General features: G+C 38.1%; 1 protein-coding gene across 2 annotated transcripts; it reads left to right on the top strand.

The window, feature by feature from the left end:
• The first annotated feature begins 1,853 nt into the window (after positions 1 to 1,853).
• LOC140153561 (CDK-activating kinase assembly factor MAT1-like) lies at positions 1,854 to 14,612 on the top strand. 2 transcript variants are annotated; one of them, XM_072176339.1, is made up of 9 exons: positions 1,854 to 1,957; positions 4,831 to 4,935; positions 6,047 to 6,199; positions 7,450 to 7,523; positions 8,979 to 9,082; positions 10,210 to 10,350; positions 11,394 to 11,519; positions 12,299 to 12,429; positions 13,008 to 14,612. In XM_072176339.1, exons 2-9 carry the CDS (start codon positions 4,841 to 4,843, stop codon positions 13,159 to 13,161), a joined length of 978 nt encoding a protein of 325 aa, XP_072032440.1. In that variant the 5' UTR covers positions 1,854 to 1,957; positions 4,831 to 4,840; the 3' UTR covers positions 13,162 to 14,612. The 2 variants fall into 2 exon arrangements, with proteins under 2 accessions (XP_072032440.1, XP_072032439.1); XM_072176338.1 differs by having other exon boundaries at positions 1,855 to 1,957; positions 4,825 to 4,935.
• Positions 14,613 to 16,159: the final 1,547 nt, after the last annotated feature.

The following is a 16,159-nucleotide window of genomic DNA, read 5'->3' as shown; positions in this document are numbered from 1 at the left end:
AACTGCAGATAGCTCAAATTTAAATGCCCGCTGGTTGTCGTTTTTGTCTGCTGAACGAAATAAAGGGTACATACCACAAAATAGCTTCTTGACATTTTGTTTTGGATTAATTTGGGACTATATGAGATTCTAAATGCTAGGCCTATCTTCAGTAGATATAGCGAAAAAATCTTAAAACGCACACGGTTACTCTGCGCGAATAAAAAAAAATCGGCATTCGGCCTATAGACGAATGACGAATCCAAATCCACGCACTCCTACACCTGACTAGCAGCCTTTAGTTGGGTAGCCGTCGGCTACAATGCACCCAAAATGTGAAATGATTCGGCCTCAGGCGGAAATTTTAAACTGCATTCCATCACCCGTTTTACATCTTCCGCGAAAACACAGGCAGACAAAAGATTACAACACAATAGGCCCTACAGTTCCCTTCGGCAATACACAGCTTCTACATGGTCTATTCGCTGTTGAAGTGACATAATATTAAATCGGATTAACTACACCATATCAAACGCTACAAATGGATGTACTTGCGAATAAACGGGCTAAGTATAAATAGATGCGACGGGATTACCTGCGGAATTATCTCTATTGTATATTCTATTAACCCTCCTCGTCCTTGCATCTTCTCTAGGTATTAGGCGGCTTTTATTTGCACAATAGGGCGCTCAAAACCCCAGGTTGGTGCTAGCGGCTACCCAAAGATGGCCGACCAAATCCTGACCATGACTTGGCTACTTGGATTCGTCTATAGGCTATGCCGCGCTATTTAAAAAGGGGGGAAAAGAGGTAATAGAGAAACAGGCAGATGCGGAAAGTGATGAGTCTGTAATATCGCTTTAAACTTTCTGATGTATTAGAAAGAAAAAACTCGCCGCTACATGATGAAGTAAATATTTAGAAAAATAATGTAAAACATTACTTGTAGAGTAGAAAGATGCAATGAATCGGGATGAGATTCTAAATGCTATCTTCAGTAGATATAGCGAAAAAATCCTAACTGGTGCTATAGGCTATCTCCTGAGAATCAAATTAAAATTTCAAATGTTGAGACAATTTGTTTTGGTTTAATTTGGGACTATATGAGATTCTAAATGCTAGGCCTATCTTCAGTAGATATAGCGAAAAAGATGCAATGAATCGGGATGAGATTCTAAATGCTATCTTCAGTAGATAGGCCTATAGCGAAAAAATCCTAAAACGCGCACGGTTACTCGGCTCGAATTAAAAAATTGGCATTCGGGGGCCTATATGCCGCGCTATTAAAAAAAAAAAAGGTGGGGGAGGTAAAATAGAGAAACAGGCAGATGATAATCTCTGCTTTGTAGTGCCGTTTTAAATTTTGGTCAGCTTTGTCATTTTTAGATTTCTTTATAGCTCTGCAGTCGGCAAAATGCCGAGTTTTCTCTGAGCGCGCAACCCCGTTCAATGCAGATTTGCCGTTTCGTGCCGAACGGTATGACAGCAATGCTCAAAAAAAAGGGGGGGGGTGGTCTTAACAGCCCTACATACGCGTCACCTCCAAAGTTGAGTGCCCCCGGCCGGCCGATATCCCATTTTTTGCGGTATTTTTCAAAAATCCGATTTCACCCATTTCGAAAATTTATTTACGATGAGGTTTAGGGACTAGGCCTACATTATTCGCAAGTTGATTTTTTTTCTGACCAAGAGTCAGCTTTAGTATACTCCTAAAAGTCATCATATAAAGGGGAGTGGGACTGTTCACTCGGGCGGGGTTCACGCACAAAAAAAAGTATTGAGCACGAATTTTGTCCCGGGATTTTGTCTGTTTTGTGTCTGTGTCGAGATTTGGTGTTGTGCGCCCATAGCGCGACTATGACCCGGAAGTGTATTATTCTTGTAAACACAACGAGCATGGTCGATGAAATTGAAATTGTCTACATGTAAACTGTTTTGCACATTTTAGAGGAGGAAATAGGTGTCATTTTCAAGCAAGGTATGCTAAATATTATACAGTGGTATGCTTCAAGAACTTAAAACATTTGTCAGATACGTTTCTAATTACTAAATACTAGTAGTTTAACATGGTTAATGCCTTAAGTTAGTATGGCATGTATGGTAAGCTTAAAGTTTACTGTTTAGTCATGTTAGTATAATTAAAGCCATAAATAATTATATCACTCATACATAAATTCTAGACAGTCAATTGTTTAATTACCATTTATCATTTTTACCATCAGCCTCTCTGTGTGATAGTTTTTACCATCATAGTGCTGCGCCGTTGTGCGCCGGCGCCAAGCTGTGCGCTGACTCTTACTAGACTCGCCGATTTAGTATGGGGGTGGACCCCAAAATGTGAAGTATTTCACGGCAAAACATGGTTTTATGTTGATGAAAAAATGTATTTCCTACAGTAAATAGTATTTTAGTAATAGAAATTATGTAGGAGTGATATAAAACAAATATTAACTGTCTTAAATTTGTGTAATGGTCGAAATATAAGTCTCGGTGAAAGATGGCTTGTTCCATTCCACTCGCCGTTCCGGCTCGTTGTATGGAACAATCCATCTTTCACCTCTTAATTATATTTCGACCATCACACTCATACTTAGACAGTTAATATTTGTAAAATGTACTGATCTTATAATATGAAATTGGTTAATTTTTTCAAACCTGATTTTTTTGCATATTTGTAATGTTTACACATGTCCCAACTTGCACCTAAATGGAATCGGCCAAATTTGTTGTCTTTGTAGGTCAACACAGCTGCACAGCTAAGTTAATGTTTTATTACTTCCGTGGTCCGGGTACGCGCTGGTGAATTGCGATCGCGTAGAAAGTGACAAGGTCGCCTACTACGCGCCTCGCTGATGACCAATGGGTCAAGTCCGTTGTTGTCAAGTCCGTTGATCAGCCAATCAGCGTGATTGTTTATTTCTTCTGCGTCTACGCTTGGCGCACAGCTCAGACCACGGAAGTAATAAAGAATTCACTTTAGGCCCTTCGTACTTGATTATTATAGGTATGCTAGGTGAATTCAAATTTGCCATCAAACTGCATCATTTTATATACCGGGGGGGGTGGTCACTTGTATACCAAAGTGGTATGCATGCTCGTCCCCAAAAACGTCGAAAAAGGGTTGATTTTTGGCCTTGTGGCGGCGGTGCAGTGTCCGATTTACAATTTTTTTCCTACCTGCACTGGTGCATGTAGCCCAAAATTTCTACATGCACAGCAAAAAGTGTGCATGCACCAAAATTAAAGCAAATTAGGGGTTCATTCATATATTTTCATGACTAAACGATTGTTTATGCCCGAGGGCTTTAGCCCGAGGGCATAAACAACGCTTAGTCATGAAAATATATGAATGAACCCCGCTCATACATACGCAACATTCTGCTTGCTGTTATTTCCTCCAAAACTAAAAATACCATCATTTTAAACTAAAACTACCAGTTCCTTATCATTTTTAACAGTTTCTCCATCGCTAATTGTAAGAAAACGTTTTCTTGCTCAGTCCATCGTGCTTGGACGCGCGCAACATCGCGCGTACATCACTCGCGCTTATGCGTAAATAGCTCGCGAACATAGACGCGTAATATCCTACTCGCAAGCGTCCATCAGTTCTCGCGCGCTTGTTTATGATCGAACGCCGGGCATAAACGTTGTTTATGCCCGCCTATCGACCAATCACGCAGGCTGTTATATAGCGAGTATGTATGAACATAAAATCACATTGAATCACGATCATTGTCAGTTAAGCTTGTAATAATATTTCCGGCTCCCCTGTCAGTGTCATTTTTATGCCGATCACTCGCCCCTTCACTCGCCGATTTCTCAGCCAAAACACTGGATGCTGTGGCTTCATCTGTTCTAGAACTAGTCGCCGACGAGGTGCACAATTTCCAGAATGATGCAAGTGTTTTTTGAGCTATTTCCTTTTTTGCTGGACATTATTATGATTAAATTCTGGTTCTTTTTTTTTTCAATGAAATGAAAATGACACTCTTCTACATGTGCGAGAGTATCGGGAATTGGTGGCATATGATGTCACATTACGCTAGCCCCTCTAAGGGAAGTCATAGTCTTGGACCAGACTGTATGTGGCTATTGCGAATGTTCGTTAGGATGGACGAGTATCAGACCGATGCAAACTGGCTGTGTAGAAGACTAGGGAAGTCAATGAAAAAAGTGACAGTTCTCACGTGATAGGGGTATCGGGAATTGTCAATTGTGCGATTTGTGCCAGCCCTTCTAATGAAGTCAGAAGAGGTTGCGCTAAAAATAGATTGGGTTTTTCCCAATCGGACTGACTGCTTGTTTACTTTTGTATATTGGCCTTGTCATATCGCTAGCGCTAAAATCGTACATGCACGTGTGCAGGCAGGTAGTGAAAAGCTGCATGCACAGAGGGAATGTTACATGCACTGGTGCAGGTATGCAGGTGGTAAATCGAACACTGCGGCGGTGACATTTTTAGAAAAAAGGGTGCTTTTCAGGTATAAAAGTTTCGACGTTTAGGGTATATTTTTCAACTTTAGTGGGTTTGTTTTAGAATTTACGCCATCTAGGGCTCCATTTTAGTTTCTTACGCCGAATTACACCATATTTTAGGGGTAAGATTTACAGAGCCTTACGCCATTAAGGGGTGACATTTTTCCACACTGATTACGTGGTGCTGGGACGAGCATGCATACCATTTTGGTAAGCGATAATGCGAGTGGTATTTATTCAAAACCTTTTTGAATGAGTTAAGATTGCCTTCATTGCCCGTAATGTGCTTTGTTTTATATGTGTATAATGTATTTTGGAAATGGAAAATGACATATTTTAAAATTATTGTTATCTAATCCCCGGCTATAGGTCCAGTTGAATCAGTATGGACGACATGGAGCAATGCTGTCCGCATTGCAAGACTACTAAATATAGGAACCCGTCGCTAAAACTACTTGTCAACATCTGCGGACACTCACTGTAAGTACAGTCAATGTATTCAACTGAAAAGTATTATAACAAACATGTATTTATTTATAGAATTGCAGATTCATACGTAGTGGTAATAACAATGAAAATTATTAATTTAAACTTCAACACTACTTGTTTATTTCGCTTACCGGGAGCGCTTTCGAGGAACTTCCTCGTCATCAGCCGATGTTGTTAGCTCTGATGTTTTCTTGGAAACGGCTAAGGATTTTTTTGAAATTCGCAATGTTATACACATTTTATGGCAAATGATTAAAAATTTAAACTTTATAAATCTGATGATTTATACTTAAAGTGTATGTATGTGGGATGAAAAGCCTACGATCAATTGAAAATTTGGACCTTTTGTATTGAAGATATGGATTTGGCTGATGACGAGGAAGTTCCTCGAAAGCGCTCCCGTAAGCGAAATAAACAAGTAGTGTTGAAGTTTAAATTAATAATTTTCAATGTATTTATTTAATTTTTACATTTTAAAACTATGTTGAGATGTGATAAGATGTCAGAAACAAAATAAAATGTTTGAAAGCCATGGCTAATGTCCAAGTGGTTCCCATCAACTGATTCCATCCAAAATATTTCCAGCACCCTTTACATGATCCCCTCCATTTTTAGGATGCAAGAATTAAAGAGTGAATTATTAACCGATCACCAAAGCCAACGATCAATTAAAAATTTTGACCTTTCATATTGAACATATGGATTTTTTTCCCCAAAAGACCTAATTTTTTTGGTGTTTTAATCCATATCTTCAATACAAAAGGTCCAAATTTTCAATTGATCGTCGGCTTTTCATCCCACATACATACACTTTAAGTATAAATCATCAGATTTATAAAGTTTAAATTTTTAATCATTTGCCATAAAATGTGTATTACATTGCGAATTTCAAAAAAATCAAAATTATTTGATATCAGGAGGACATTCTTCGTATTCAGAATGCAATTTGATATGTCTGATGTGCTCTAATGTCCCACAATAAATACGGCCAAAATGTTCATACCTCCTCCCTTAAGCATGTCACAACGTATTAATATAATCCATTAATGTGAACCAATTAACTTTGCAAAGTAGACTTAATCTCTATATTTACCCTCAACAGATGTGAAAACTGTGTAGAGAAGCTTTTCTTCCGTGGTTCAGGATCTTGTCCAGAGTGTGGTACAGCTTTACGTAGGAATCAGTACAGATTACAGCTCTTTGAGGACCCTGGTGTAGAGAAAGAAGTTGACATACGGCGTACTATTCTCAAAGAGTAAGTCATAAAGTCAATAACACTGAAATGAAGAGTTGCAACCAGTGATGCCACCGCCACGCCTTAGGTGCACGGCGATCAGTGCCAATCACTTGCCGCTACTCAAAAAACCATACTGCTACTTGCGTAAAATTGGGCTACTTTGCTAGTGCTTTTAAGGGGTACTACACCCCTGGCCAATTTGGTGCCTATTTTTGCATTTTTCTCAAAAATTATAGCGCATTGGGGACAAGTAAGATATGTATATTATAGGGGCAAGGACTACAACTACTGCACTGAAAATTCAGCAACTCAAGGCAAGTAGTTATTGAATTATTGATCAAATATTGGTTTTCCCTCATTTTTGACTGTAACTCTACAACTGTTGTCTGTGTTGAAATAAAATTTCCAGTGCAGTAGTTGTAGTCCTTGCCCCTATAATATATCTTACTTGTCACCAATGCACTATAATTTTAGAGACAAATGCAAAAATAGGCACAAAATTGGGCAGGGGTGTAGTACCCCCTTAACTCACCCAGCACATCTTTAGTTTTATTGGCCCCTTGGTGATTGGATATGGCCCCTGGTTCCTAGGCTTAGTTAAATATGTTGAAGCAGGGGCCATTTTTATGTAAAAGTAGCCCCTGGTCCATCAATCCCTATTTTCACCCCTGGCGATAGGCCATAGCAGTAATTCACATATTTCCCTTTCAATGAAGCCAATTTTTGAAGGTTTGAAGCTCCAAATTTTAATAACAACGGGTAAAACCGTCCAAATCTCTGGTATTGGACACTTTTTTTTTAATCTTAAAAATTGGGCTACTTGAGAGTCATTCACTGCGGTCTGACATGACAATTCGCCACGCAATAGTTTTGGTAATACTACAATGTAGTTGCAGTAATAATTTGGTGCTGCCCTTTTATTCTACTATATTCCTTATGCTTATTTGAAGTTGAACCTTTATTGTAGCCCTAAACCTAAAAGTAATACTCATTTTAACCCAAGTCTAAACTGTAACCTTAAACTTACATGTGTGAGGTGCAAATACTACATGTATAACTTTACCAAACAAGTATGTTTATGTTTGTGCCTAATTAATTTAAGTAGTGCAAAATCAGTTTTTGACATACTTCCTGAAATTTGTTTTGCATGAGATGCAGTTATGGTCTGACTGAGCATGAAAAAATATCCTCTTTTTGACTAGCTAAATTGTACCTTGCCACCATTATATGGCAATAGTAATGAAGATGTTGATTTTGTCTTGTTGTAGTTTCAATAAACAAGAAGAAGACTTTGCTAGCCTTCAGGAATATAATGACTATTTAGAGGAGATCGAAGTCATAAGTAAGTATATAGGAAGAGACATTGATACTATATTTTATTGCTTCAGTTTTACACATTGTGCATGACGTGGAAAGATTACAATCTTACAGTGGTGTGCGCAAAAGGGGTGGGGGGATTTGTGAGCAGTCTAGGGAATCCAGACCCGTGGACCCCACTTTTGAAAACCTGCGCTCGCCACTACAATCTCATATCAATCTTATAGTTAGGGATGAAATCAAAACTCGACCGGCGGTTCCGCCCGGTTTCCATTAAGGGTACTACACCCTGGCCAATTTGTGCCTATTTTTGCATTTTTCTCAAAATTATAGCACATTGGTGACAAGTAAGATATGTATATTATAGGGGCAAGGGCTACAACTACTGTACTGAAAATTCAGCAACTCAAAGCAAGTAGTTATTGATTTATTGATCAAATATTGGTTTTCCCTCATTTTTGACTGTAACTCCACAACTTTTGTATGTGCTGAAATAAAATTTCAAGTCCACTAGTTGTAGTCCTTGCCCCTATAATATACATATCTTACTTGTTCTTAATGCGCTATAATTTTTGAGAAATATGCAAAAATAGGCACAAAATTTGGCAGGGGTGTAGTACCCCCTTAAGAACAATAGAAACAGGACGGAACCTGCCGTCAGCCGCCGGTTGAGTTTTGATTTCATCCCTTAAATTACATTGGCATTTGGTACACTTCATTGCAGATACATACAATATTAAGACCTCAAAAGAGAGTAGACAGAGTACCAAATGCTACCATCTACAATCTGACAGAGACAGCACCCCTTCTTGAGAGAGCCAGGACTCGTCAACTGAAATTCATACGGCATATACTCCACTTGCCTGATAAATCTGTATGCACTGTATGTCCCAACTCATGGCAAGAGGAAACCCGGACAGCAACCAACTTTGTTTCAGAAATACATCCAGTGTCCAATAAAGTGCAAGGCCTGGCTCACTGTGCACAACCCTGGAAAAATCTCGGCCTTTAAGAGTTGGTCCAATCATCTAGCGCAAGGAAGGCCCTTATTATGTATATATGATGAGAAAATTCTGACCTTAGTTACAATTTGGTCAGCTTATAATTGGCGAAAAAGAGACTTGTTATACATTGTGTATTGATAAAGAATTGCATGCACACAGTTGGGCACAGTACTTATGTTAGTTGTGTGTTGCCTAATGTGTGACTGGCATTGCCTTATGTGAATTTACGCGAGCATAAGTTTGGACATTGATTCATACAGTTACCAAAAAAATATTTTTGCCAATTATGAGCCGAACAATCTTTAGAACATGGAATGGAATATAGGACTTTCAAAATGCTGAGGAGATTTGTAAACATTTTCCATGAGAGTCACAAGCATTAAAAATCTGAACTATTTTGGACATTACAATGGCCTACATGTATCGGTAACATTCCAACATTATATAATTATTTTCATGTTAAATTTCCATTTCAGTTTTTAATTTAACAAACAGCGTTGATGTGGAAGCCACAAAGAAAAAATTAGAAAACCACCGTAAAGAGAATAAGGAAATGATAAAGAAGAATATGCACAGACAAGTAAGTAATGAGTTGGAAGTGGGGTGTGTGTGTGTCAGAGGTGTCTATAAACATCTGCAAAAGGCTGCAATTGAGGATACACATATGAAAAATTTGTGTGTAGACTGTATTAAAAAGGGAGTAAAACAAGTCAACTGTCATGCATTCAGGCACTTTCTCGTGGTCTCACGCTAAGGTAGTAAACTCGGACTCCTAGGTAGTAAAGGTCATGCCAAAGTTGTAAAATCTCACAAAATGTCACCCATCGTAAAAATAAATAGTAGACCCTACCCCCACACTGTTTAGATTCTCGAGTGCCCTGGCTCAAATAATCATGGGGCAAAATTAACAATTGTAGTCGGCAAACAATAATTCCGTCCTAGTGCGCCACTTCGACAGTGTCGTACATCAAGCAATTCCAAAAAGTTGAAAGCCCTTGCATAAAAACATATCATAAATAATATCCTGTAGTTAAGGTTTAGGGTTTTAGGTATAGGGTGAGTTGTCATTCCATGGTGAAAACTTTTATAAGTTAAAAAATAGTCCACAAGGCAAATAAAACTTGCACATGTGTCTGCTGTTGAATAGAGAAAACACCAAGAGGTATATACTGCTGTTCACAGTGGATGGTAACTACATATTCTGGTATATTTTGAGGGGTGCAGATTTTGCAAAGGGGACCTTTTTTCTGGGAAGGCATGATTCTGTGAAAATCGGATCTTCACAAAATGTTGACCTTTTTTGACCAATAAAGCATAGAAATTGAATTGGAATTTGTTGGGACTTTTTTTATACTGGGGGTCACCCACTATGAGCCTGGGTATGTGTATTTGTATGTGGGAATGAGATCCATGTGGTTGTGTATGAATTGCAAGAGATCAAATATACCACAAAATCCAAGCAAATTATGAAAAATAAACCAACTAGGAACTAGGACCTGGCATCTCCAAAAGGTATTCTTACTCTTTATACTGGGGCTTTAATCCTGTTCCATGTAATATATGTTTGTATTTTTATCTACAGTATTATATTGCTCAACTTGGTAAAGTGACATGTAGGAAACTACACAGTTAATCTTCTTGTACTTTTTGCTGTTTTTGGACAACATCTCAACTAAATCTCAAATTATTGTTCTTTGCCTTGTATAGAGTCAGGATCAAAAGTATCTCAACGGTTTATTACTAGAAGAAAAGAAAGTGGAGAAGGACAAGCGGGATGAGATTCAATTTGCAGAGAAACAAGCTAAAAACCAAAAGAAAATCAACAAAGAAGCTTTATTAGATGAATTGGTAAGTAAGCAGTCAATTTTGACTGCTCAGTGCTAGAAGTGGGTAATTAACATGCAGTATATGTTGTCTACACATGGCAGCTACATATGGAAGCTATTGCACTTGTCCACTTCTGGCACTGAGCAGTCGATTTGTCAGTGCTACTTCTTGTGCATATGTTAATGAAAGTATATGTTTTGTGTGCGTTCATGTTGAATCAAATTGCTGCAATGTCATCAGTGCATAGCAAGGTAGAACATTTGGTGGGTGCAACTGAGAAATACACACTGCGTCAAAAAGCTCCCCATCTTTATGAATGAAAGAAAAGTTCCAAATTCTAACTACTTACTTTTTAGCTGTGGTGGCCTGTGGACGACATCTGTCGACATTCAGTACCAACAGATGTTACTGGGATGTTGGAGGGGCCATGTGACCGGGCCTGGTAAGACAAGAATCACGTCACAATGTGAGCCTGTTGTACATTCTTGGAAGGTGGTGGCGCCCTCTGTCTCAGGGACTGTCTTTTGGAATTTGCAGGAGAGCATTAAATAGCTCTTCTGGAGCCTTCAAGGAGAGCTGTTTTAGAGCATAGTACAATAGAATGCAAGGCAAGAATGGTCTAAGGAGAACTAAGGAGAGCTAAAAATCACTCTCCTATATCAGATTTAAGGAGAGCAGTAGAGAGTGATTGCTCTCACTCTCCTCAAAAGGCAGTCCCTGCTGTCTCTGATTAGGTCGCTGCTGGTCCTCCGTATATGAATAGTTTCCTTGTCACTGCGCTTGAACCAATTCTTCTCTGTGGCCAATACCTAGACCCCCTCCCAGTCAATATTGTGTTGAAAAGGGGTCAAATGTTCGCCGACTGGAGAGGAGGATTTAGTTTGTTTGTCTAATCTTGTTTTGAGGGTTCTGGTGCCACATCTTTAATTTGATATTGGTTGTAGATGAGTACAGACTAAAAATTAGAGCTCAAATGAGAGTTAAAGATTGGTTGCATTTTCAATAAGTTACATTTGAACAAACGTAGTATGGAATAAAATTGTTATAATTTTCCCCCATTGCAGATGTTTTCTGACATGCCTGCTGATCAGGTTATAGCAAGTCACACAGCACACCAGCAAGATGCTCCAACATACAATCCTAATGCAAAGAAAGCACCTGGAACCAGTTCTTCAATGGGTCTTAAAGTGGTAAGAAGATGATGCAACACTTGAATTCTAGTATTACTGTAAACAAATGTTTAGCTAATAACACAACTTGTTGTCTGCATATTTAGTTCATAAATATGCTGAATAAGTGATGAAAATGAGGTAGTTAAGGGACTGGATAAGAATGTTTCAATTTTTCATATTTAACAGTCCTTGAAGTAACAAATCTACTGATATGTACTTAAAGTGTATGCAGCTGGGAGGAATAGCCGACGATTATTTGAAAATTTTACCTTTTGTATTGAAGATAACACATTTTTTCCCCCAATTTGTGGGATAACATATAATATCTTTTTTATACGAAAAGTCAAAATTTTCAAATGATCGTCAGCTTTTCCTCCCAGCTTTTAGTGAATATCATTAGATTTATCAATTTTACTTTGAGAACTGTTAAATATCAAAAATATAAATTTTTAATAATTTGCCATAAAATTTGTATTATAGCGTGAATTTAAAAAAAATCAAATTATTTGATATGAGAAGGACATTCTTCGTATTCACAATGCAATTTGATATGTCTGATGTGCTCTCATGCCCCACAAAAAAATACTGTGCAAACATTGCTATCTGAGCCCTTAAGCATTCATGTGAATGTGATATTTCAAAGTATTTTTGGTGCAAACTCCTGCTGGCTCAAATTACTTGATGAATGAACTTGCTGCTCATACATATGTTGGAAAGATATTACCAACTGTATCAAAACATGAAACCATCAGTATTGAATGTCTGCAACAACTATGTCAATTATCTTTCCTCTGTAGGGTGTAGGCTATCAACAGGAGTCATTCCTTCCTGTTCCAAAGGTGCAAGAAATTCCTTATGAATATAGGAAGACAGAAACAGAGACATATGGACCACCAGCTCCATCACCAGAGGAATTGGAATCAATTGGGTAGGTTGTCTGTGATATTTGAATTCTTCTACACATTCGCTATGAAATAATCAATGCAATTTTTACCAAAGTTCACTACCATTCGCAAGATGCTGTGAGCTACCAAATCGCAACAGTTTAAGATAGTTGCTAACCTTAATCTTACACAAAGAGTGGAAATTTCAAATAGGGATACCTGAATGGGTTGACTCCATTTGAAATTCACACACCCTGTGTGGAAGATTAAGGTCATGTCTTCCATAGGGGGTGTATGGATTTCAACTGGAATAACCATTCTAAAAATGACCTTTTAAAACACAAATCAGGCTTCTGTAGCCATCTACTCATGTACTCATCTTTTTCCATTACCTAAAGTGACATTTTCCAGTAATTTTATGCCTTAGAGCTAGAAAGATTCAGCCAATTAGTTCCAATTTTAGTCAGCAACTAGGGGCAGCTGTAAAAACAAAACCTTATACATTTGTATTTATAATGTCATAAGCCAATTGGTTGGATCTTCATAGACTTCTGTTTTCTCATGTGATTGCTTTATTGCTACAATGTAAATCATTCCTGGTTTATTTTCGTGTCCTTCACAGGTACAACAAGCATGTGCGAGCAGCATCACCACAAGGTCTAGGCGGAGGCTATTCTCACAACATTGCATGTTTCAGGGCATTGCAAGAAGCATTCTCAGGATTAGTATTCTCAGCTAAAAATGTTAACGATGTCTCACTCATGGAGACAAGTTGATGCAACATGGACAATCACTTCAATAGAGGCAGAATACTTATTTTTTTACAAGACATTTCCAAAGTACAAGTAGGACCTAAGCCTGATACTTAGGTCGTTACACAAGATGTCTTAAATGAGGAAACCAGTGTTTTAGCCAGTCGCTTGTTCACTTTCCAAAATCGCTCTTTGCAGAGGCAAAATCAGATGCTTGCCAGATATTAGCTGTTGACGAAGTCTGGTAAATCATGAAATGAAGTCATAGCGACACAGAATTGAATTGATTTCACTTGTATTTATACGCTACAGAAGCCTGATTTGTGTTTTAAAAAGTCAAATATTGGAATGGGCTAATTCCAGTTGAAATCCATACACACCCTGTCGCAGACATGACCTTAATGGTTCACACAGTGGGTGTAGATTTCAAATGGAGTCACCCATCCAGGTAACCCCATTTGAAATTCACACCCCCTGTGTTGGAGATTAAGGTTATATCTTCCATAGGGGGTATATAGATTTCAACTGGAATAGTCCAAATGAACAATTGCATTCAAGTGATGGGCAATTTCAGCTTTAAAGTGAAAACAGTGGATACTGACTGGTGAAAACTATGAGTGCTAATATAAGTAGAGTACATTTAGAGAGCATCATTGAATTTGGGCTCCAAGATCAAGATGTAAAAACTTTTCAAGCCTTATTTGGGCATTGTCTACATGGCATGGTAGGAATCGGGAGTGTAAAGCTCATAAGGTACCATGACTGCTGGTTTACACAAAGGATGGGTCACATAGACCCTTTTAAAATGATGATAGGCATGCCTTATCACATGCTAGATTCTGGGATCAGTTAATAGCCAGTTCAAATGATGCAATTTGCTTGCAACTACCTGTTTGCAGACCAACACAGAACTGAGTTGTATCATGTGATTTAAGCTTGTACATGAAATCTCCACCATTACCATGAACAACAGTGCAAAAAATTCAATGGAATCAGTAAAAGTACACAAGAAATGGTATGATTTTTGTGATTGCTCATCACAGTAGTAATTTGAGATGCAGAGATTCCAAACTGTTACAGGTGTGAGTAGTGTCTTGGTTAGCCACCCGTCTGCCTGACATTTCAGATGGGGAGTTTGCTCCTGGGATGGCAACATTAATGCCTTTGACAGATGCTGCATTATAATTGTAGGTGTTGAGAAAGGCTATTGGCCTTTTTAGTAGACCAGATTGGTAAAACAAGGCCATAGCAACACATATTTCATCTCTTTGAACCCCCAAGGGGCTTTAAATATTTTAAAGGTGAAATTAGGACAGGCAATTTTTATTCAAATGATGGGGCAAACCTCAATTTCTAGCTAAGACCCGGGTGCAAGTTACAATTTACCAAAGATAAATTGGTTTGGAGTAGTAAGCCTGCATTAATATTCTTATTTTTGTAAGGTATAAGCATTCATTGTTAACAACAATGTAATAAGCAATCCACCAAAAAAACGTTGACAACGTAAAGAAATCAGCAAGTTTAAAAAACCCACCTCGGCTCACTTTTTGAAACTTGGTCCCATTTGTAAAAGGTACTGATTTAAACTTTATCATATTTACATCAATTTAAAACATTTCCAGAAGTGTTGTGTATCTTTAATGTGCAGATGCAATATTAATTTGTAAGCTTTCTGGAACGACCTGAACAGTTATTATCTTGTTCTTGCATGATAAGCCAATATCTTTTTGTGTTTTGTTTTATAATATCATGATTAATGATTGAATTAAACGAATAACAAGTAGGCTTGTTTGTAATCTTGTTGGAAACGCTGTATTCTGTTGAAATAAAATAAAAACACTGATTTGCTGTTGGTGTTCAAATGGGACCAAGTTTCAAAAAGTGAGCCGAGGTGGGTTTTTTTAAACTTGCTGATTTCTTTACGTTGTCAACGTTTTTTTGGTGGATTTCTTTTCTTTTTATGAATGTAGCCAAGCAGCTCCAAGCTTGGAAAGTCAGGTTATGAAGTGCACCATAAAACGAATAAAACGAAAAATGGATGTTTGAAGTTGCCATTCTTGATTCATGACAATAAATAATTAAACAAAACTTTATCAATCGTTTATTTTTTAAACTTGCTCGTCACGCGTGACTGTAATGTTCAGAGGCGTACACAATGATCAATAAACATTTTAATATACTTTAATTATTCAAGGCTACGTAAATATGTAAATAAAATGTAAATATGAACAACACACACCCAATGTTGACAATGCCAGAGAGACACGCATAGAGTAAATCCGATTTAGGCCTACTTCATGTCGGAACTGGTAAATGCGCATATATTTAAGCCTATACTACGGAAGCGTCTAAATGCCCCAGATAATCGTGTTTTAATGTTGGTGGTTCTTTGTAGCCCTGCGGGGCAATCTACTTGGCTATCCAAATTTCGCGGTTTGTGGTTCTTTTGTAGCCCTTCGGGCAACCTAGTTGAATATTCCTATTAAGCGGCGGTTGTCGGCGATCTTTCGTGGTTTGTGCTTTTCATCAAGCCCTGCACTCTATTGGGAGCTAATTTATAGTTTAAGCTTGTTGAATATCCATATTTTGTGGTTTGTGGATCTTTGTAGCCCTGTGGGGCAATCTAGTTGCATATCCAAATTTCGCGGTTTGTGGTTCTTTATAGCCCTGAAGGGCAATCTAGTTGGTATCAATATTAAGCGGCAGTTGTTGTTGATCTTTCGCGGTTTGTGGTTCTTTATAATCGAATAATCGATAGGCCTGCGGGCAATCTAATCGGATATCCCAATTTCGGGGTTTGTGGCTCTTTGTAGCCCAGCGGGCAATATAGTTGAATATCGTGGTTTGTGGTTTTAATTTCCCTCATCAAGCCCTGCCCTCTATCGGGAGCTAGTTTATAGTCTAAGCTTGTTGGATATCCGTATTTCGTGGTTTGTGATTCTTTTTAATCGTTAGGCCTGCGGGCAATCTAGTCTTTCGCGGTTTGTGGTTCTTTGTAATCTTTCGTGTTTTGTGGTTTTAA

This window comes from Amphiura filiformis, chromosome 5 (genome assembly GCF_039555335.1).
Source record: "Amphiura filiformis chromosome 5, Afil_fr2py, whole genome shotgun sequence".
Lineage (NCBI taxonomy): Eukaryota > Metazoa > Echinodermata > Ophiuroidea > Amphilepidida > Amphiuridae > Amphiura > Amphiura filiformis.
The sequence above is the reverse complement of the archived record's forward strand: the minus strand, read 5'-3'. Positions and strand labels throughout refer to the sequence as shown.